Source organism: Ips typographus, linkage group LG8 (assembly GCF_016097725.1).
Source record: "Ips typographus isolate SLU linkage group LG8, UJ_Ityp_2.0, whole genome shotgun sequence".
Lineage (NCBI taxonomy): Eukaryota > Metazoa > Arthropoda > Insecta > Coleoptera > Curculionidae > Ips > Ips typographus.
In genome coordinates this window covers 944,603-968,182 of record NC_138429.1, presented here as the reverse complement: position 1 = coordinate 968,182, position 23,580 = coordinate 944,603, and the positions used below count along the sequence as shown (strand labels likewise).

The 23,580-nt window shown below is 36.8% G+C and overlaps 3 protein-coding genes and 1 long non-coding RNA gene across 10 annotated transcripts; 2 read left to right on the top strand and 2 right to left on the bottom strand.

Moving 5' to 3' along the window:
* The first annotated feature begins 250 nt into the window (after positions 1-250).
* LOC145733277 (uncharacterized) lies at positions 251-603 on the top strand. The gene is made up of 2 exons (XR_014179165.1): positions 251-388; positions 440-603. It is a non-coding gene; the product is annotated as an uncharacterized LOC145733277 (long non-coding RNA).
* Positions 604-1,006: 403 nt separating this feature from the next.
* msl-1 (male-specific lethal 1) lies at positions 1,007-3,932 on the bottom strand. Of its 2 annotated transcripts, XM_081985971.1 has the most exons (7): positions 3,786-3,932; positions 3,039-3,716; positions 1,975-2,569; positions 1,803-1,918; positions 1,556-1,680; positions 1,294-1,500; positions 1,007-1,239 (listed from the first exon to the last, which is right to left on the bottom strand). In XM_081985971.1, the coding sequence occupies exons 2-7, from the start codon at positions 3,396-3,398 to the stop codon at positions 1,131-1,133; spliced, it is 1,512 nt and encodes a 503-aa protein (XP_081842097.1). In that variant the 5' UTR covers positions 3,399-3,716; positions 3,786-3,932; the 3' UTR covers positions 1,007-1,130. The 2 variants fall into 2 exon arrangements, with proteins under 2 accessions (XP_081842097.1, XP_081842096.1); XM_081985970.1 differs by having other exon boundaries at positions 3,039-3,905.
* Positions 3,933-3,959: 27 nt separating this feature from the next.
* Positions 3,960-5,378, top strand: Orc5 (origin recognition complex subunit 5). The gene has a single exon (XM_081985984.1). The coding sequence runs from the start codon at positions 4,006-4,008 to the stop codon at positions 5,350-5,352; it is 1,347 nt and encodes a 448-aa protein (XP_081842110.1). The 5' UTR covers positions 3,960-4,005; the 3' UTR covers positions 5,353-5,378.
* A 56-nt stretch (positions 5,379-5,434) lies between these two features.
* LOC145733213 (serine/threonine-protein phosphatase 2A regulatory subunit B'' subunit beta-like) lies at positions 5,435-23,021 on the bottom strand. Of its 6 annotated transcripts, XM_081985927.1 has the most exons (15): positions 22,743-23,021; positions 18,796-18,983; positions 18,313-18,499; positions 15,837-16,152; positions 14,405-14,806; positions 12,361-12,723; positions 12,124-12,305; positions 11,942-12,067; positions 11,696-11,884; positions 9,905-10,137; positions 9,108-9,379; positions 8,870-9,058; positions 8,734-8,816; positions 7,477-7,501; positions 5,435-7,239 (listed from the first exon to the last, which is right to left on the bottom strand). In XM_081985927.1, exons 3-15 carry the CDS (start codon positions 18,495-18,497, stop codon positions 7,228-7,230), a joined length of 2,577 nt encoding a protein of 858 aa, XP_081842053.1. In that variant the 5' UTR covers positions 18,498-18,499; positions 18,796-18,983; positions 22,743-23,021; the 3' UTR covers positions 5,435-7,227. The 6 variants fall into 6 exon arrangements, with proteins under 6 accessions (XP_081842053.1, XP_081842050.1, XP_081842051.1 ...); XM_081985924.1 differs by lacking the exon at positions 7,477-7,501; XM_081985925.1 differs by lacking the exons at positions 7,477-7,501; positions 22,743-23,021 and adding an exon at positions 20,586-20,954.
* Positions 23,022-23,580: the final 559 nt, after the last annotated feature.

The window sequence follows — 23,580 nt, the reverse complement described above, 5'->3', positions numbered from 1 at the left end:
TTGATTGGTTTAGAGGGGGAAATTGGTCTAAAAACCTTACAAAACCCAGGAATGTTGCTAAACTTGTTCCTTTAAAAATTGCTGGATAAATCATATCTTAAAACAACCAATATCATAAACAAAATTTGAACTTTTGGCCTGTAAGATAACTGGGTGTTTACACTAATTTAAAGCAGATACAAGAGTACACAAAATGTCTATTTGGCAGTTAAGCACTAAAAAATTAAATGTTTTTTACCTTAATATTCAACATGCAGCCCGACAAAAACCAGTTTTGGCAATGGTTTTCGTTATTTTATGTTGCACCATGGTTTTACCTTTATCAGTGCACTTGCCCTGTTCCCTTTAGTGGGCATGCTGTCTCTAGCCCAATATTTAGAGTCAAAAGGTAATTTGAATGTTTTGTGGCAATAAAAAATTAACTTTTGTTCCTCTACAGGTATTGCCACTGTGGCTTACGTAGCTTGTGTGGAAGGATTTGTACTATCAACCATTATACTAATGCTGTTTATTCTAGCATACACAGTGGCAGTGTGCAGTAGTATATTTGTTGCAAGTTTCACACACCCAAAACGATATATAAATTAGAAGAAAATACTAGAATTACTGGTCTTTTAGTCATCCTCTTAAAACTAATTTCCACAGCTGTTTAGAGATGTTCTTTGCAGAAATCTTGGTAGGATCAAACGAAAAACTAATTTTCTGATAAAAAGGATACTTTCTTCCACATTTTCAGTATCATATAGTACCGGTATTAATAATAAATAAAGAATAAAATCGAAATTCATAGAAAAGGAAGTTTCTAACAGAACTCAAACTTTTTTAGGTTAGATATTCAAACTGAAAACAAAAATTTTGATGTTTGACAGAACGTTGTGGGGTAGGTCACGTGATGTAGAAAAGAATTGCCATATAGCTATCACGTGGTACTGAAATTATTTGATAATCACGTGTTGTAGATTGACGTTGCTTTGGAACAATCACGTGACACCACATTTAGGACAACTTAGGGGCAATAATCACTGTTTATTAATATTTACAACTATTACTCTCGTGAAACAATTACATATATACAGACAAATCAGAAATATTTTCTTCTTACAAACTAGATATAGATATTTCGGTTCTCTCTATCGTCGATTACGAGATCGCGTCCGATTCCGGGAGTTGAGGCGCTTAGCGCCGTTTGACCGTTTCGTTAATATTTGAGGGTTGTCCAGCCAGGGCAAGCTGAAAATACTGCAAAAAAACACTCGAAAACTGCTTTTAAAAAGTAATTTAAATGTTGCGCACCTGGGTTCGAATTTGGGAATGGGATGACCGAAAGCGGACACTGGTAAATCGTCACTAATCTCCAGATACTTGATATCGTCCACTTTCGGCCATAAACTGTTCGGCGAGTCCTGATCTGGGTCGCATTTTGTTCCGGCGGCGATACGTTCTTGTCTTTGTTTTAATTTCTCTATCACTCTTTGTTCTCGAATACGCTGAACGTCCCATCTAAAAGTTTAGTCAGAAATTCGATAAAAGATGCAGAGAATGGAAGAATAAGCACCTTTTCCGTCTCCTTTCATCAATTTCTAGTCGCATATGTCGTTTATTGTACACTTCGTCATCCAGATTTTCTGTGCCCTCCATTGTGTAACAGCTGGTGTAGTGTTTGACGCGCCATCTAGGAACCTGTGAAGGAAATAACGTTTATTCCAACCTGGTTGCAAATAGAGACAAAAACACTTTTTTTTACGTCACGTGACAGATCTGCTTTGGGCCATCTTTAGTTGCACCAAATGAGTAATACTTACTTCCAAAGTGTTTCCGGTTAGTTCGATCACGTCCGGTTCAGGTGGAAGTTCCTCATTTGCATGAGTAATATGGTATGGGTCTTTCGAGGTCAAAATTTGAGAGTCTTTTCCTAAACCTGCAAAAAACACAATTGACAGTGACAGTTAACAGTGACATAACCTAAATACTTACGTCTTCGTTTCTTCTTTATCCGTCTCACGGGCTTTTTCTCCCCACCAACTAAAGGCTCATTACTAGACAACAGGGAGGAGCTATTGATCCTTTTGCGTCGGATGCTCATTTTAATGTTTTTCATAGGGTTGCACTCTGTGAAATTGTTCACCGTGAAATTGTACTCGGACAATGAATCTTTAGCGCACTCTGCCGGATCACTTTCCGTTTTGAAACTGTCACTCAGATCGTTTCCGAGATATTCGCCGCTTTTGAAATCGTTTTCTTCCGCGCCGATACTGTCAACGTCCTCGTCGATTGTGGTGTCCGCCTGAGATTCAATGTCACTGGCCACGTGATTACGCGGCTGAAACTTGGACACCTCCAGTGAACACGTGACCAGATTGTCGTCCTGCGGTAAATCTTGCTCGGGATCGGCCAGCAAATCGATATTTTCTTTACTGTCTTCTTCGTATTGACCGCATGAATCTTGGGTCATAGTATCGTCCAATAAAGTGTCTTGGATAATTTTTTGCGACTGGTCTGATTGGGAAAAATCCTGCTTGTCTGGGTAATACGGGACGCCTGTTTCTAAGCACAAAAGACGTTCTTTAAGCTGGAAATAAACAATTTTTTTATTAAAAATGTGCACTTTATAGCTTCATGAAGGAAAATTTGACATTTGACAGTAAACTGTTAAAAGTTTAAATTTTTTCCTGTCACTGCAAGTTCAATACGCACAAGGCTTCGGAAAAATGGATTTAGCGTAAAATTTTGTTATAAACCATAACACTCAGTAATAACCTCTTTCAACATTTCAGTGAGCATTTTACTTACTACCTAACCTAACTAAACAGAATTTGTCAAAAAAAAAAATTAGGAATGCCATTTTTTTGTTAAGGCACAGTTTACACTATTATGCCTTCCCCACAATACACTGGCACCAATCACATACAAGTCTTGCTGTGTCGCCATAGCAACTTTAAACACAAAAGGGATGCCGTTTCTTCCAACCAATCAACGTCCGCTTTCTCAAAAGGTACAAACTAAAGGTTTGTTTACAAACAAACAAAAACGTGACTTACCATTTCATTTTCTCGACGTAATAAGTAAATTTGTCGTTCTTTTTCGAGGATTTCGTCGTTTTGTTGCTGAATTAAGTCATTATGCAAAATGAGCCACTCTTTCAACGACTTAACCTCACTTTCTTCAGTGTGACAGATGTCGGCGTCAGAGGAGCTGTCTACTACGACTTGGCGGAATTCTGGGGTGCCGTTGTGGAGAATTTCCTTTTGGACGTCCGGATGCACCGTAAAATGTAAATTTTGCCCTTTTTGATTTGCGTACGTTACGGGATCGATTATGTTTGAATTGCTGGCCTCATGCTGAAAACCCTCGTTCATTTTCGGCCCAATTTGGTCATTGTTTATGCTGGGCAAAAGCATAATGACACAGGGAGTAATTTTGGAGTTTTACAATCACAGCAATCATCGTACTGGATAACATCACTTTGTCGACCGTTCACTTATAATACGGTCTTAAATTTTTCACTACACAAAACATTTTTCACTTACAAATCAATACCACACAAGCTAAATAATGTTATTTTGTACAGCTGTTTTATAAAACGCCCAATCAATTCGGGCAAACAGTACACACTACATTTAAAGGTTTGAAACAGGGCTAAAATAGTACCGGTTTACCAGTAACCCTGTATAAAGTAGGAAGTTTCAAGAAGGGCTTCCTGCAGCAATGGCCTCTCTCTAAACCAACCAAATAAAACAAAACACGTTGCACAGAAGCAATTTGTCTAAAACTCTCATTCTATTCACCTCTCAATTACGGCTTTTTTCACTAAATCACTCACTCCGATTGGATTTTTCTCGCTAATGCACTGTGTTCCAGTGTTTAGTGTGTGCCATTGATTGAGATTGCGGCTCCAAGTGTTTACTAAATCATTTTGACAGCTGACGTCTTTTTATTTGTCACTGTCAAAATTTCAAAAAAGAAGACGTCTTCAAGAAAAAATAACCTCAATTATCAAAATCATAAATGGCGGCAAAAGTTACTAGCAAAATGAATGAAATTGATTTAATAAAACTAAAAAACTGCTACCCAGGCCGTAATAACCAAATCGATCAGTTGTTACAGTGTTTCGGAAACAAAGACGAACCATACCCTTCAAGTGTCTTCATTTGTGGGGGCCCTAGCACCGGTAAAACCAGCATTGTAACCTACCTTTTCAAGTTATTAAAAATAAAATACGCTACAATTAACCTGATAGAATGCTATTCCACGAGAATCCTGCTTGAAAGTGTACTAAACCAGTTAATGGACCATAAAATCGACCCGCACATTGGTGCCCCTTATGCAAAGTGTGAGAGTTTGATGAGTTTTGTCAGTCAGATTGAGAGAATTTCATTGGATAAGCCAGGCTATTTGGATGGATCTGTTATAGTGCTGGATAAAGCTGAAGAATTACGCGATATGGAGATGAATTTGTTGCCATCGTTTTTAAGTTTGCAAGAGTTAACAGGAGTGAAAGTTACTGTGGTGTTTCTATCTGATATTGTGTATGAAAAGTACTTTTATCGGTTAAATGTGGTGGAACCCATAAAATTGCATTTTCCCCAATACAACAAGGAGCAATTTATGCAAATACTTTTGAAAGATTTCAACTATGTGGCAAAATTAATTAAAAACAAACTTAACCTAGACATTGATGGGGACCTTTACGAAAGCTATTTGAATCTTTTTCTGTCGGTATTTTACCAAAAATGTCGCGATTTGCAAGAGTTGAGGCACATGAACCAAAAAATTTTTCCTACTTACTGTGAACCCATTGCAAAGAAACTACTAACCAGCAAAGATTCTTTGACACTGTGGAAAATGATATCACCAATTTTCTCCTCTTCACTGGAATTTCTATACCTCAGAATTTCAGACACACCCCAGAGAATTAGCAATCATTTTTCACTTCCTTATTATGGAAGATATCTTCTGGTCGCAGCTTACTTGGCCAGTTATAACTCGCCCAAAGACGACAAAAGACTGTTCACCAAACATCACGGAAAAAAAATGAAAACCGCAAGGGACATTAAACAAAAAAGCAAAATTTCTGAACAGTTAAATGTGCAAATTGGTCCTAAACCTTTTACTTTAGATCGATTGTTGGCGATTTTCTATGCAATTTTGGACAACAAAGTCGGATTTAATAACCATTTGCTGGTGCAAGTGTCTAGTTTAGTAAAGTTACAGTTGCTGTCTTTGGTGTCGGAGGAATCCAACTTGGATGGCACTAAATACAAGTGTACAGTGAGTTTTGAGGTTATTCAAGATGTTTCTAGTCGGATGGGCTTAAATATTAGGAAGTATTTAAATGATTTCAGTCATATTTGAGTATTTAAATATAATTTTTAAGTATTTTGGTTTGTTTTTTTTTGGGGAGGGGCAACTTACCTAGAAGAACTAAATAACAGAATCAAAAAAAAAAAAAACAATGTAATAAATATTCTATACAATAATATTAAACATACACAGATTAGAATGACTAGTCGTAATGATTTGATAATATTAAAAAGTAGTGCTAAACAATCTATACATAAATAATTAAATACATAACAATATATAGTTATAGAGCTGCACGACGTTAATTAATATTAAAACTAATAACTGGAAAAATACAAACAACTAGAATAACATATAAATTTTTGTGAGACACCCTGTATATGGGGTAACATCCAATCACTCGAAACTCTCAAGAGTACTTAAAGAAAACCGTTTAAAGCTCACACCATGCACATGTGTATTCGCGGGTTTATACGCCAAAAAGTATCACACAATATTCATAAATATTTCGGGATAATACGCCTAATAAATATTATAATATATTTAATCTAAAGTTTGAAACCAGTTACATTGTAACCATATGTTAAGTAATGTAAAATATAAAAAATGACTAAAATTCCTGTCCTATTGGCGTTTCAAGATAAGAGAGAGATGCTCCCTCTGGTGATCAGTTTTGAAAATAGTTTGGGGCATTCTAGCTGTCATTTTTCCGTTTATGTGAAGTGACAGTGTCATATTATTTATAATTTTAGGTTAGGAACCCCGATTTTAGTTCAACTGGCGCTGCCATCTTAACTGGAAACACCAATCTATTCACGATTTTTTCGTCTCTTTTCCTCTTATAAATAACAGAAAAAGCACTTTTTGTTGATATTTCCAGGTTGAACATAAAATCACATTTTTTTGGTTATTTAATTATTTAAAAAAATAATGGGAAACCTCCCAGTTCAGCCAAGCCGTAACTCGGTTATTTAGCAAAATATCAATAAAGGTTGTGGGGAATTTCCCTCTCTACAAGATTGCATTAGAGCACTTTTGCCCTAAAGTGTCTCCTTAAGGAGATATTCCCTAAAAACTCTGTCAGAACACAAAAAAGTGCTCTAAAAAACCTTAAACAAGTTCAACCAAACGTAAATAGGTTATTTGAAAAAATCTGAACAAAAATGTATAGAAGAGGAAAGTTGTAGGAAGTTTTGCTCTCAAGACTCCATTAGGACACTTTTTACTCTCAACTGTCAAATTACCGCATTAATGTTCGTTTCCCCAGAAGTGGAGTTCAAGGACAGCTTAGATAAGTCCAGTTTAGACTGTGTTATTTTGCACCTAATCTGTCACATTCAAACATCAACTTAGGTTGTAGTTCAAATCCAAGGACGGTAAACAGACATCCCACCCCGTAAAACCAACGAATTTGAAACACTCTGTACATTTCTGTTTCTATAAAGTAGACAGAGTGCAACAATTATACAGGGTGTGTCGTACATTTTGGGACATCCTGCGCATTACCACTAAGTCGGGAGAGTATCGTTAAAATTAAATCAGGCATCCTGGCAAATCTATTGACTAGACTATAAAATAGTTGGTTATTATTCGAAACTACCACTTTTCTACCGCATTTTGTAAATATAAAATATTTTTCACTATAGTAAGGTTAGGGTAGAAAAATTATTCTCGTACGTTTTTTGTGCTTTGTTCGGTTGAGAAACTGATTAATTCCTCTAGGCGGCACTTTAATTTTAGAATAATTTAACGGGCTTAGTTGATCTATTCTCCTTTTATTAAAGGAGATCACGTGCGCTACTAAAAAGCGATAAATAGTAAAATACTGTTAATTCCTTCACTATCCAATACTAAGTGCTGCAATCGCTGTCATCAGACAATTCTAAGGCCTCTTCAAGGTTTTCACTTAGTAGTTCCTCGTTGCCTTCATCGGACGAGCTAAAATCGTAAATTTGCTGTAAACTAGCCCCAATTATTATTAGGTACGATTAGTAATTGTACGACATTGCGGAAAGCTGGAAACATTTCGAATTTGCCGTGATTGGTTAAGTAAAGCGGGATTTTTTAGTGACAAAACCCAGTCAGAATACGCTTTCCAGTGTAAAGTTAGTAGAAAAAAAGCCAAAAATTTCAGGTTAGAATTTGCGAGGTGGCCACGTTGTTTCTTCATCTTACCCTATCATAGCCACATTCGTTATCCCTTAAACACAAATTAATACGATCAATTAGTAAATAAAGACAATTGTGGAGACGCCACACGAAAACACAAGGAAAATCCAAATTTGCGATTGGAAAATCGAAAACCTACTGTGCTGTCATTTTAAGTGCACTAGCAAGGTTTGCTTGTCCTCCAGAAGATTAATTATTGATAGTGACGGTTGGATTGGTGGAAGTCAAATGGCGACTGGAGGACAACATACTAATCTTTCTGCTGGCATAATGCTATGTAGACTTAACTCATATTTTAATTCAATAAATTAATATGCTCGTATACATACAGTGCGTTTTTTTTAACGCGCAACATAGGATTTCACGTGTTAAATTTTTAAGCCCATGTTAGACCATGTTATTTTGGTACTACAAGTATAAAACTTGACGGGTGGCTGTTTCGTACCCTGAAGCTTAAGTAAGTTTACCAATTCGGCCTAAAAAGTGTTAAAAAGCTTGCAAAAAATCATATTTTTTCGAATAGGTTTTATCGTTCCATACTCCCTGTATGCATTGTTGTTTTTGATACTGGCACGGCAGGTAGCAGGTAAAATTTGGCGTAGAAAGTAAAACAGGGTGATCATTAAGTTTATATCAAGAAAGTTAAGAACAAAAGAAGTATTTTTATAAGTGAATTGTTCAAAGTGACCTCCGTTTGAAGCCAAACAGTATTCCAAACAATCATAAAATGCCCTTTTGACGTTCAAAAGATGTCGGATCGTGATGCAAGTCAAAATATGTCACTTTACCTGCTACCTGCCCTGCCAGTATCGAAAACAACAAGGAACAACAATGCATACAGGGAGTATGAAACGATAAAATCTTTTCGAAAAAAAGTGATTTTTTTCCTGTTTTTAATCACTTTTTAGACCAAATTGGTAGACTTACTTAAGCTTCAGGGTACTAAAGACACACCCGTCAAGTTATAGACTTGCAGTTCCAAAATAAAATGGTCTAACATGGGCTTAAAAATTTAACACGTAAAATCCTATGTTGCGCGTTAAAAAAAACGCACTGTATTTAAATAATAGTAATTTGGGCAAAAATTAAATTGAGTAAAAGACTATATTTTGAGGTTTTGTCTGATTTAGTGGCGTCTCCCATTTAACATACCAATCAACTGAAAACTAAATAAAGTCCATCACCCACTATACTAACTACGACTGTCAAATGTTCTACTGATTTCACTGTGGTAGTTTCTAATGTAAAGTAAAGTTTACTTACAGACTGTCGTTTCCATCGTTTCCGCCCTCTTCGGCCACTAAAAGTTCATATTCCTCGGCTGCGTACCGGTCCCAGTCGGACATCTAAAAAATTGAGGTTATTACAACTTTGTTGACAATCAGAGATGGGTATCTACCTCGACTCCGTCGATATCGTGATCGCGTTGCGATGCAAACGGATCGCGTTGTTCATGGTCCAGATACTTCTCCAAATTGAAGAAAGTGTCGAAAAATATCGGTGTCATTTTACATTTTTTCAAATCGCTCAAAGCAATTTTTCCCGGTATTTTAGGTTTTACCATATCCAGCATTTGACATAGACAGTCCTATAAATGGAATGATTTAAGGTGAACTAAAAAAAATACTGAAACTCACCTGAAATGGCAACGTTTCAATACCAATACTCTCCATGCGCTGCATTTGTTCCTCGTAAAAATACTCCAACTCGTACATGCTAAGATAACCGTCGCCGTCCAAATCCATACAACGAAACCAGTACTCGATGGCGGTCGGATGAGATTTATCTTCCTCGCTCAGTAAAAACCACACGAAATCCGTGTAGGACATTCGTTCCTCTTGTCGACGACATTTATTGCCGCGGGTAACGCATCCGCAAAAAATACGATCGATAATCCGCGTCGAGAGAGCTACGAAAACATCAGTTTAGGTATTGTTGCCAACCCAAGCACCACAATTTTATAAAAAGTGTTCTTAAAGTGCTGATGAATTAATGGCGGATCCAACTGTCACTGTCTTTTAAGTCAACATAAATCTGTGATGAAAACAACATAGCCTCAACTTTCCACCAAGCCTCAGAGCTGATGGATTTGTTGATTTCATGTTGGAAGTCAATTTTGACCAATGACAATGTAAGCTTTTTTGAGGTTATGTATTAGCCTTTCCGGCATTTGTCATTGTTTGTTGTGTTTGTTGATTAAGGAAAATAGAAAAGGCGTAAAATACTCAGCAAAGGTTCTTTAAATGTCAGTTCTGTCAGTAGTGTCATCGATCACAAAATCCCATTTTTTAAGTCAAGAAGAAAAATATTGCCAACCAGCTTAACAGTTCCAACACAATCTCAACACTACTTCAACAAAACCATTCTCTGACGACTTTAAAAATACGCGTTTCGATTCAGGCAGTCATACGTGGTAACTGTCAGATTGACTTACCGTGGTCGTTGTGTCTAGTCAGGTCCTGTTTATCGATGAACAGATCGTGATCGCGGTCCAATTCCCAAAATTTACAGTAAATGACGTAAAAGTGCTCGTAACTGAAATACTGCGTGATTTGATTGATGTCCTCTTCGTCTTCGAGCAACTGGATGATGTTGAGCAGATTCGATCGACGCAATTCGGGCACCGAAATTTTCGCGGACCAAGAACGGTTAACGCAATAATATATCCTGCAATGTAGTTTACAGTTGGATTCAAACTTTTTTTTAGTATTTAAAATTAGTTTGCTACTTTTTTGACTGAGTTTACCCGTGCGTCATCACCCTGTGATTTAGAAGTAGACATCATCATCCTTGTCTATTGTTCACTTTCAGAAAAGGTAAATATCTAAGTGAATGTCTTCCGGAAAAAAAAACATTTACTGATTAGCGCTTCTATTTCAGTCATTGTCAGTTTGAAAACCATCGAAATTCATTTGATTTGTTTACTATTAATTCTTTTCCGTTTCTTTGTGTTGTTAATCATTTATAAAGTTTTCTATTTAACCACACCACCCCAGTTCTTTTAAGAGCTATTGTTTCTACGCTTTTAACATTCTGTAAGTACTTTCATAATATTATTATTAATATTTTTATGTCGGCTGTCACAATCTAACCAAAATTGGCACAATTACTAACCTGTTTTGAAAAAAAAGTGGGAGTGTCTATTATGGTTTTTATTTAGCCATTTGGTTTTTCCTAAATTCGGAATTACTTACTTTTACAGTATTTTTTTAGAAAATGCCTGGAAAAATTCTCCACAGACAAGCCCAGCAGTTAATTCTTAACCTTTGTGAATATTTTGAATTGGAAAAAACCAATGGAGGACCTTTATAAGCTTTATCATCTGTTCAGGAAGAAAATAAGAAATTTTAAGACCTTACATATTCTTACTGATGTATTTTTTTTGATACTAGCTGCTTTGAAAATTTCCCGCAAAACTGTTTATTCGATTCGGAAAAAGCAAGCAAGTAATCTTATGATTTTCTCACCTAGAAAACCTAAATCGAGACGTAATCGACGGGTCAAGACCACTGATTTATCTGAAAGCATTAAAATGGATGTTTGAAATACATTATATGATATGTACAAGAATAGTATGTTAATAATAGTAAAATATATCTACTTTTGTAAGAAACATCTATTAACATTTTCATTGTTTCCAGAGACTGAGATTTTTGGGTTGCATTATAGATTTTTCATACAAATTTCTTGAAACATATTAATAGTAAAGTAATAGAAAAAATAAAATAAGCGTCTAAAATGTTTTCCAGCGGGTTTAAAATAAAATTAGTGGATTGCAACCTGAAAATGAGATATGCGATACTACAGCATCACTCAGAATGTCTTATTGAATTTTTAATTTGTTGTATTTATTTTAGAGAAACATGTAACCATCCAGAACCTAAATCAAGAGCTTAAAGTCAAAGAAATACTACATATTGGTGATACATCTCTGCGAATTTTGGTAAATAAATTAGGTTTCAAATATAGACGGAATTCTATGATCCAAACGGAGACTTCTCATAAATAAAAAATGTTATTTCCGTCAAGTTTGATTTGCTTTGGTATAAGGTTGTTTTAGTGCAAATTTGCAGCCAAAAATCTCTACTTTCTGACTGACAATACACGCAAAATTTTAAACGTGACGAAGCTTTAGACACTCCCTTTTCTATAATATGAACACATATGATTATAAATGACGTAGCCTTCGTGACGCATGGGTAAACTCACTCTGCGAGAACTGTACCTAGCTATGACTGTATGGACATATCTTGAATGAAACTCGGTCGCTTCTTTAAGGAACGTCAAACCCGGATGCGTCTCGACCACGTCCTGAACCAACGGAATGAAATCCTCGGGAATCAAACACTGTCGACGCCCTCTGGTGAGTATGTAGACAAACCGCGAAGCGGCGTCATGACAATTTGACGACATTCTACGGGAAATTAATCAGGTTATTGATGACAGTGAATACAGAAGAAAACTGACGCACCCTTGCCAGAAAGTCATAAACTGATCGAACGTGCAGGCCCCTTTGTCCGCGCACGCGGCTAGATACAACGGAGTTTTCCAGTACAACGGCAGTTGGCATGCTTGAGCTATTGCGCCGAAATGCTCCCTAAATAAAACAAATGTAAACGGTTTTTTGCAAATTTGTCGTGGATTGAACCTTACCTGGAAGCCCTTTCTCCGACTTGAGCAAACGCGGCCTTAACTTTGGATCGGAGCAGCTCGATTTGACCTGGTGGACTCGGTTTTCCGGATGGGTAATGGAAACGTGGTATGTTCACGTTTCTGTGCGCTCTTACGTGTCGTTGAAGGGTCGTGTGCTGCAAGTTTGGTTGCTTAACTAGTGGCTGAAACAAACAATATTAATTCTAGCAGAAAACTAAGTAAAATACAGTGTCTTACTTGCGGCTTGGTAATTTGAGTGACTAGCGGTGCCCGCGCCCGTTTATCCAACAGCAAATCGCTCGGACAACGTTCAAAAATCAGGACGCGCTCCGCCACTGAACCGCGCGTCAAAAATGGACGCACCGGATTCGCGGCCGTTTGACGCATGTGCTGTTTTTGGCTCGACGTCAACTCCGGATGGGGTACCTGTTGTTCCGGTCGTTTCGGTGTACTTCTAAGGCCCCATTTTGTGATTCCTTCCAGCGACTTTTCCGGTTCCCGGATAATGTGTTTGGCAGGCACTCGACTGATCACCGGCTCGTCACTCACGATATCGCCATTTTTCAGGGCGTTTATCAGCCTTTTTTCCTCTAACGCCACCTGTGAGAGTTTCACATTTCTAATATTGATTGTATAGTGAATGTTATGTATTTAGTAATGTAGTTCATAAAAGGTGTGTTATGATTAGAGTCCAAATTTCTAGAAATTTTTTTTTTTAAATAATAAAAGCAACCCACCTTTGACATCTAATGTGAACGATTTATGCAAAAACACCTCATTTGACAGATTTTGTTCATGCTTTTTTCTTCTTTTCGTTTTTTGTGCTTATTTACTGCTATTTTTTGTATGGATTAACTAGTTTTTAAAAATAAACTAAACTAATAACTGCTTTGAGCAAAAAACCGCAGGAGTTTTGACGTTCTGTAACGTTGCACAGTAGGCCGTTAGGCCCTAAGTATGGTAATAATAACTTTTGCTATATTGACATATTGAAGGCTTCTAAACGACAAAAAATCTCTAAAATGCCTTGCAAACGCTTACAAAGCAGCCTAGAAGTTTACAACTGCTTTTCAATTTATCTAAAACCTCTCAAAATATTGACAGTCAAAAAACCCACAAACAAGACAGTCTAAAAGCAGTTTAACAGTTTCAAAAAGTTACTAAAACCGTCTACAAGGTGTACAGAACCTTCAAGGCTCTTTAAACTGTCCAAACACCTTCCAAATGCTCCTAAATTAGTCTAAAAAGTTTTAAAACACTGGAGAAACTCCAAAATGCTTCTCAAGCAGTCTAAAAGCTTTCTAAATAATCTTCAACTAGTCTAGGTGCTCCCAAAAAATTTCAAGGCGGTTTATAAGCTTCCGTATGCTTCTAGAGCAGTTTAACAGCTTCCAAAAGTTTCTAAAACCGTCTACAAGGTGTCCAGAACCTTCAAGGCTCTTTAAACTCTCCAAAGACCTTCCAAATGATCCTAAATTAGTCTAAAAAGATTTCAAAACACTACAGAAACTCCAAAATGCTTCTAAAGCAGTGAGAGTTCTTTCAAAACAGTCTAGAAGCTTCCAAAAGCATTTATAACAGTCTAAAAGATTCCAAATGCCTTTCAACTAGTCTAGAAGCTATCAAAACCGTCTAGAAGCTTCCAAAAAAATCCTAGAGTCGTGTACGAGTTTCCAAATTGCTTTAAAGCATTCCATAACCTTCAATATGCTCTTTAAACAGTCCAAATGCTCCTCAAGTAGTTTAAATCATTTTTGAAAACTTTAAAAACAGTCTAAAATATTCCGTATGTTTGTAAAGCAGTTTGAAAGCCTAAAAAAATGTTTCATCTCTGAAATGGTTTTGTGCTTTTCTACAGATTTGTATGGTTTCTTGAGGAAAATGATTTTGCTTTTTTTCACGATTTTGACCTTCTGACCATTTAATTGTTTTACTTTTCAATTGCACATCTAAAGCGGGTTCAGGAAGGCGTTCAATTTTCTTTATTAAAGGTTATATGAGAAAATTTTCTTTTAAATTTTTTAGCCAATTCAACGGAATTTTCACAATTTAAATTTGTATAAAATAAAGTCCTACAGCGGTATCTTAACACAGTGATACATGAACTTCTCAAGCTAAATCAATGCCATTTTAATACATAATATTTGTGGTTTGTTTAGTCTGGTTTATTAAGGTTCCCAATAGTTGGTTAGGTTAGCTTAGTCCATCATATCACTACATTACACAACTTAGTCATTTTAAGTGCCAGATAAGCTTTAAGTGGAATAATTGAACAATTTACCTCATCAATGGTAGTCTTCAACACTTTGACAGGCAACGAATTAAAACTTGTAGGCCTGGAGATTTCTCCTCCGTTTTCTTTGCACTGTTGATAACTACCACTAAATCGTCCGGTGGGAGACAATTGCGGTCCACTATTATTGGAATTATTGTTGGGGTAAGGCGTGGGAACGCTATTGCCAGTGTGAGGGGGTTGCGTTTTCCCCGTCACATTGTCGGTGGAAATGATACGGTTTTTAAGGGGCCACGTTTGCAATCCGGCCGGATTCAAATCCGGCGGCAGTGTCATTTCGATCGTGTCCGACGATAAAAGATGAACCGGTTTTGGTGATATTTGAGGTTTCTGGCTCGGTGTGCTTGTTGATGTGATTGGCTTGTTCAGTGGTGATGTTGGTGGGTAAGTCTGTAAAAGACAAGTCGGAAACTAGTGTAGTGTAATTTTACGTAAACAGACAGCTCGTTTTATTGGCAAACAAAAGTTTTATGAGAGAGTTATTGAACGACCAAAAAAGTCATAGAAAATTCAGTCAATTTTGACGCCCTCTAGAGGCTAAACGGTACCATTAACCAAACGACTTTTATACGTCAATGGAAAGGTCATTTTATTGGCTCTCCATCGACATAGGAAAACCGTGTAACGGACAGAGAAACGTAGGTAATTGCATGCGCGGGAGAAAGACAGAAAACGAAAAAAATATCAAGTAGGCCATATTTTTAGCGCGCTGTTGCCAAACGCCGTAAGCATTCAATACCCTCGACAAACTTACTTACGGCGTTTGGCAACAGCGCGCTAAAAATATGGCCTACTTGATATTTTTTTCGTTTTCTGTCTTTCTCCCGCGCATGCAATTACCTACGCTTCTCTGTCAGTTACACGGTTTTCCTATGGTTGGATTTACCACACCTGTATACAAAGTGTTAGAAATACGCGTGTTATTTACAGGTTTAGGGTGCACCAGAAACACTTTTTGACTGTTTCAAGGAGGAGATCTGATCTTGGAAAATTAAGAAAAACACGGTCACGTGACTTACCACGAACTACCACATTTAAAAATAAAAATTAGAGCAAAATGTTACACACAAAACATCTAAGTGTTTATTGGTTAGGGTTCAAGCCAACAGGTCACGGTTAATCTAATTTAATCTACTTATAATTGAGCCAAACTGGTCCAGTTATTATAATGACCGAGTTATAAATACCATCATTATACCTATATTGATAAAGCAAATCGAATTAGTGCAGGCTTTTAGTTAGAGTGTCAAGGTTCAATAGAGTTTTTGTTTTTTTTAAGTAATACCAGCCAAAATTTAGGTAAAACTCCGTTATCGCATCCTGACCAATATTATGCGGCCGATGATTAATTAATAACTAACTGGATGATTGATGTTTGGCCATTAACCAGATTGGCTAAACTGGGCCGCACTGCACAAACCTGTTCAACAGTCATCTGTCCGTAAGTGGCCGGTTTCTTGGCAGGTCCCGCCGCCACTGGACTGCCGCCCAATTTCTTGGATCCAAATCCGTTCTCCACCACTGGCGTGGAATTCTTTTCAAACTTTTGCAACGCATACTGGATGCTGCTGGGCATCGGTTTGTTATTGGCAGTTTTGGCTTGCGCTGCCAACCTTGCTTTGTCCTCGTGTACGAAATTCTTGACTAGCTTTTCGAGCCGATTATTGTCCATTTCTGGCGCCTGCGCCAAAAGCTCGATGGACGGCTTGGTGGATGGCTGGGGTTTTAACATTGAACTGTAACGAAAATTATTACGATTTATTAGTGCACATATTGAAACGTCGATGGATTCGAGCAAGTTGTGTTCAAGGCTTTGGACCAATTCCAAGCAGATTTCAGATAAATACACCAAAAACATTGTTTTATATTAAAATATATCTGAACGTAAATCGGCTAAAATTAGTAGAGTAACATTTGAAATCCTCTATTTAGGAGAAACATACAAACGTTTCAATTATATCGACCTTTAAATACCAGAAATATTGAAATTGGCTAATCAAATATGCATCAAGTTTTAGGTTTGGTCTAATTTCGATGGCAGCCGACCGACGCCACAGCGAAACCCTGAAACCATTTTGTGTTCGACTATATGAATTGCGTTTATGTGTTGGGAAATTTAATTTTTGATCACCCTGTATAAGAAACCAGGTTGTCAAGAACAAGCTGCAAGCTGAAAACTGCTTTGAAAGTGTCAGAGCTCTCGTCGGTAGGGCCTTAGTGTCAAGTATCAACTGTCATTAATGTCAACAGCAAATATTTGTCGATAATCTGTCAAAATCGCAGTTCAAAAGAGTTTTTTTCAGTTTTTTCCACTTGAATATTACTGTAAACCTTGTAAGCATTCCCAAAGGGGTCTACCAGTGCACTAAAGCTTTCAGAAATTGTTTTAAACTGCCAAAAGTCTGTAGAACTACTGTGAAAGTGTCAGAGCTCTCTAAATACTACTGTAAACCTTGTAATGATTGCCAGAAGCCTTTACAAATACACTAAACCTTTCAAGAACTGTTCTAAACTGCCAAAAGTCTGTAGAACTACTGTGAAAGTGTCAAAGCTCTCTAAATACTACTGTAAACCTTGTAATGATTGCCAGAAGCCTCTACAAGTACACTAAACCTTTCAAGAATTGTTCTAAACTGCCAGAAGCCTCTAGAAATTGTTTTAAACTGCCAAAAGTCTGTAGAACTACTGTGAAAGTGTCAGAGCTCCCTAAATACTACTGTAAACCTTGTAATAATTGCCAGAAGCCTCTAGAATTATAGTCGTCTGCATTATCAGTTTGATTGAGCTAATTTGATCTAACCTAACCATTATGTGAAAATTACATAATAATTAAGCATTAAGAGTACTGCACGCACATGGCTATCTGCGATGCAGTTTTGTATGTATGGTTGCCTAACCATTATAAACAGAAAGTCGTTTTCTCAGGCAACATTTGGCGTAAACTGCATTGGTTATAGTTTGTGATCGATCAAAAAAAGCAGCTTTCAGCTTTTTCCTGTTCAATCACACGCTACAACGTTACGAAAAATGCTTGTGTATCTAAATGTTCGAGGTCAAAATTGTTCACTCTTTAGTATTTGAAACAATTAAACTTGCCGCTCACCTCATGGCTCGTTTTCATCCTGTAGTATTCTGATATGTGTAATGCGAGTTACTATTTTTAAACACTCCGGCGTTTCACGTATTCACCACTCGTTGGTAGACCGATTTAGAGACCGCGAGAAAACATACTGGAAAAATTAGACCAAGGAAATTAATAAAAGAAAAGTGTTAACAATAACTAATTAAACCATTGCAGAGGATGGTTGAAAATGCTTTTCCAGGAGTACAAATCGCGCAACTAAAGCCGGTAATTCACTCTAATAATCACAAACAAATCAATGTAATTTGTTGGGTCACTAAAATTTTAGAGAAAAAAAACGCGCGGCGTCATGCAAGATACGACACAAACGACTGAACTAGTTTGTATACCTACAACGTCCTACAAGAAAATCCGAAAATAAACGCGGTGGATTTATCCTAGGACACAAACTATTGAGAAGTTGTATGATAAATTAAGTTAACGAGCTGTTTGAGAGCTTCTAATACGATAGTAAAACCGAATTGATATTGATTTAATTACGTGCCGGATTTGTTCAAAAGAGAGACAGAGACGTCCTGGGAATACCTAAAGTGCATTTAACTTGGCACGTGTTAGCTAAAACGCCATGAACTATGATCCTACTTTTTTATTCAAAATATTCACGTACTAAAAGCGTGCAGCGAGCACTCACTGTGACGTCATTAGACAGCCGCACATATTCACAAATCTACCCTATCCATGGAATTTTGACAATGATGAAAAACTGAGCGTAAAAACGACCGATATTTACCATGTTTTTTTGTTCCAAACTTACCCGAATTTGGCCGTGTCCCCAGCCCCGTGACAAGTAATCAAATCCGCCGGTGCCAAATTCCTCGATTTCCAATTTTGATAAATCACCTCGGCAGTGTCGGAAATTTGTTTTGCGATGGCGGCTATGTCGTCTTCGGCGGCGTCGCCGCCACTGCCTCCTGGACGATGTCTTGCCATTGCCGCCATACCTACAAGTCCGTAAAACAAACTGAATTCACTTAATAAAAGACTTCTAAGCACATAAAGAAAGAAAAAAAAAATAAACAGCTCAAAAATGGAAACCATTTTGAAATCGAGAAAATACATGACAATTGTCAAAATGTCAAATGTCAAATTTTTCTTCTTTCTTCGTAGAGAACATAACCAAACTTTTTCCATTTTGTATTCAATTAATTTGTCATTGCAAATTAACTAGTTTAATTGGGATCCTTTTTGATTTGTTACTAACAAAGTAATAAATAATACCTGGTGTGCATAAACATACCTGGTGACGGCGCCGCTACCAGAATTGTCCGCCTCTAGGGATCCTGCTGCCCTAAAGACGGTACCAGTGGCCCTGTGTAGTCGTGAATGGTTTTAGGAAGGATTGGGGATGATTTTGGTACCTGCAGCAATCCTCATTAGCATTAGGTTTGATTCCAAACGTGTTGGATTCAAATAGGCCATTTTGTTCTGCAAATAAGTCACAATATTGTTACACTTGTAGGTATAAAATAATTTTGCAGCCCACTAAACCAAATTTGCGCTTCTGAATCGTCATCAGCCACAATATAGGCTCAAATTGTCGAAACCATTATTAAAAAAAAAAACTAAAGAACGATATAATCCTACACCACGTCCAAAAATAGCAACTTTGCAGCAGAACAAACAGTGGATCCGACTGCGTAAAGTAAATAATAGTGGCAACGTAGTATAAACGCAAATATTTGCGATTTTTATTACATACCAGGCAAGTGCACACTTTCAGGAAAAAGATAGGAATGACAGAAAATCGATTACGGCAATTTTAATCCTGTTCAAAGATTAAGGTTGTTTGGGAGACAAGCTTGTAATGACTGCGCTAAAATGCAACCCATTTAACACTGTAAATTAGTTCAAAACGAGACGACAACTAGGAAACGTACGTGGACAACATAAATAGACTAGATCTAGGCCAGTCAACTTTAAAATTTCAACCAGCAGACTTAATTTTAATTATACCAGTTACTACCCACTTTTTATAAATTGATCCTGAAAAACTTAAGGGTACAGTAATATAAATACCAAAATATATAAAATAGTTTCAAGGCTTCAATAGCATTTATAATGCGATGTGTTTTGGGTGATACCACGCCCTTGAAACGGTCCTAAATCAGTCTATTGTTGCCCAGTCAAAAGGCGTAATTTAGTTTATATTTATATTGATGACGGTATATCACAATAGAAAAAAATACAGAGTCATTCTAGAGAAGATTACATATTGAATCTTGTTTGAAGTTGGTGGTATGACGCCATTAAACAGTTGTAACCAACTGTCAAATGACCGTTTTGGTCCACTTGTTTCTATAATTTGAAAGTTTCCTAAGCAGATAGAATATACAGGGTGTGTTTTGGCCCACTGAGTGCTAAACGTGGCAACCATGCGACGAGCTAAACATTTCAGTATGTCAACTATACACACACAACTTCCTTGTGCATCTTAATAGCCGAAAGTCGTATAAATAGCAAATGTGTGCGTGTGTGTACCCTCTGCTTGTGATTTTTTAAATCGACCAAAAAACAATTTGAAAAACTACAAGTTGACGGTCATTTCGCACAAAGACACAAAATGTCATGCATACCCATTACGTGTGTGCCTACATTCTTTACCATTGCCCGTGGGCAGGTTAAACGAAAATAAAACTGAATTATTACGAAATTATATTGTTTATCCGGACACCGTGACTATTTAGCAAGTAAAATATGATGGCCTTCTTCACAGACGTTGTTTTCGACACACCTGCAGTAGAAGATGGTGGCATATTAAAGCTAAACCAATCAATTTAATATTGCATTGCCATGTTTAAACATTACAGTTGGTTTATGATTGACATTTAAAAGCATGGAAAGATGTGTCACGTGTCAAGTGATAGTCGCTGTCATTTGTCCATCACGTGGTAAACACTGGCCTGATGACAGATCTTGAACTGCGACCTTAAATCGGTGTAATTGGCATAATAACGAATAAATCAAAGATTTTTGATGAAAAGCACTAAAGTACACAGGCCCTAATACAAGTAATGACAGGACACTTACGCTTCAAACGCCTTCCACAGTCTACTTGACGTTTTGCCTGTACTAGGCTCCATCTTTCTATGATAGCGTCCATTTCGTAAGCAAAACGCTGATCCATAATTTTGAACTTTTCACACGTTAATGCCCTTACATTCCCACTTAAATTAAAACAATCCAATCCATAATATCGACACTGACCACATCAAACCATAACCGTCTGAAATCTGTCTCGAATCATGATTGTAAATGCTGTTTTGTGATACTCTGTGAACTCGATACAAGTCAGACACTAAAGAGAACGCTTTATCAAATATACTATCAAATAGTTTGTTTGGAATTGGTAAAGTATCACCAAAAACCATTTAAAATCAGGATTCGAAACCAACTCGCTTCGAATCGAGCGTTCACAATACGACCACTACTGACAAGTGACAAGTGACGTGACAGCCGTTTGACATACTAGAGCTGTTCTAATTTCTAATAGAGCTGTTCTTATTCTAATGTAAATTAGTAAACACCTACACAAGTGGGGCTTAAAAGTTTAACAGCCATCGTTTTATTATTTTCTTTAAACCTAATTACCGATCGTTAGGCTTAAAATAACCAAGGTGGCTTTTTTCGGCGGAAACAGTTTTGAAAAAAGAAAATGTTACTTTGAGCCTCAAACTGCATAAAAGAGTATTTTTTGTTTACCAACCAGAAAAGGGGTAAGGTAATGATTAGCTAGCTGGATAATGAAAGTGATGTTAACTGCCCTGCATGGCTTGGAAACGTGCACGCAACACGGTTTTGGACTTTTTTGTTTGGCCAATTTCCACCATATTGAAATTGATGGTTTACACTGGGAAATCTATGTGCAAGGTCAGGCGAACTATTTCCGTTCCTACTCGGGAAATTTTTGCTTTTGTTTATAGCAAACATGCATTCCTTACTAGCCGCGAAATCTTGTAAAGAGTGAGGTTAAATCATGCAAAACTAAATACCTAGGCAATTTTTTTACCCAAGTTAGTTGAAAATTGCCAATAGTAAAACCTTGGCAAAAAAAAACAACAAACAATGGTTTAATCAAACGGATTAATGATTTGCCTAGGTGAAGCTCACAGGAGTCGTTGCCCTTTACAGTGGTGCACGTTTTTGGCACACGAAAGACAGTGAGTGTCTGGAAATAGCCATCCTGGAAACCATATACACTTGTAATGAGCACGCAATTAAATTGTATTGATGTTTGATTTAACTTATAATCAAACTATAACGGTTCAAACCATTACAGCAAAATGCAATTTCTTCTTGGGTTATAGAAGAAGCGTCAATTTACCAGGTCAAGTGGTCAATCCAGTAGGCCACAACACAAACTGCATAATTAATAGTCAAAAATTACGTGAAATGATTAGCCTCACTTTCGTAAAATTGTTATAACAAAAATATGTAAATGAATCAGTCTAGGAATTTTTAAACAGACCTAAAAATAGCCTCCATGTAAATTAAAACTGAAAAATAATTAGCATTGGGGTCAGTAGTTTTGCTGGGTGATTGGTTTATAATGTAGGTCCCAATAAATAAAGAATTGCACTGATAATTTAATTTGATATAAGAGAACAATTAAATAATTCAATCTCTCTGACATTTTCCTTAAAAATGAAAACTACTGACAAAAAAAATGACAGCTAACTTGACTGACAGTTGACAAGCAGTGCTGCCACAACTTGATCTAGACCTTCTGCTGAACATAATAACATAACAAAATATAAGAAAAAAAGTCACAGTCTGAACCAACTTAGGCTAGACTTAAAGTACAAGCTGGGGGTAAGACATTCTTAGAAAAATTAAAGGCACACAAAATTGTATTAATTAAACTGGGCTTTATGGTAAGTAGCTTGTGATTGGTCAAAAAAAGCTGCTTTTTTTTGACCAATCACAAACTACCCACCTATTTTATGGTTTTATGAACAAATTAACCTAAAACATTTCAAGTGTTTGCCAGACTTGTCTATAATCTTAAAAGGCCCTTAAGGAAGAGGCACTAATAAGTTATTTTTAGATAACTCATTGAAAAGTGATAAATAAGGGGTAACTGTAAATACTGTAATCAGATATAACCAAATTTTCCCCCAAAAAGAAGCCCTAACAAGACATCCCCTTATTTTGAACTGCTTGAAAGAGATTAAACAAAAAACTTACCAGTACATCCGTATTTTCATTTGAATCGCCAAGATTTTCCTCCCACTTTTAACTTGAAAATGAACACTGTGAAGAATTTTCAAGCTGGAAATGCACGAAAAACTGCTACACTCGACTCAAACATCGGTAGGACAATTTAGAAATGGAATTTTCGTCGCGCTTGACATTTAAACCGTAAATTAAAAAGAAAAACGCAAATTTTCCTTTACCATTACGTTCGTAAAGTGAAAATCGAGCTTTCGATTTTCATTCCGTCTTGTCGACTGGTGCACTGAAATCCTGAAAGAAAACAAATGAACGATTGCAATGTTGCCAATAACTCAATCACCTTCTCTCCCTTTGACGTTTCGTGTTGTCTTGTATTAATAATGGCAATATTTAAAACGTAACAGTGCTTTTATAGTGCAGAACGTTTGTTTTCTCGTTTACAAGTATAATAAAACATTTTTACATTAGTTTAACCAACACAGAAGAAGTGATAATAATAGCACCGGGTGGCAACGCCGCAACTTACAATTACTAAAAAAAATTAATAATATGAGGTCCCATATGTAGATTCCTTAATTTAATCGATGCAGAAGTTGGGGGCATGCTGTAAGAGGGCCCCACTAGTAGATAACGTAGAAAACAGTTAAAATACACAAACAAGTCCCTTGCTTGTTTTGATTTGACACTTATAGATGGCCAGTTTACTGCGCCATAACCTCAATTTGAGTTTCGTACATCCGTCTCTACCGGCAAACAAGCGGTTGTGACGTCAGAGTGGATGCTACTGTTTTCATTCTCGACAATAAACACATCCATATTTTAGGTTTATGAGTGGTTTTTTTTATATTGT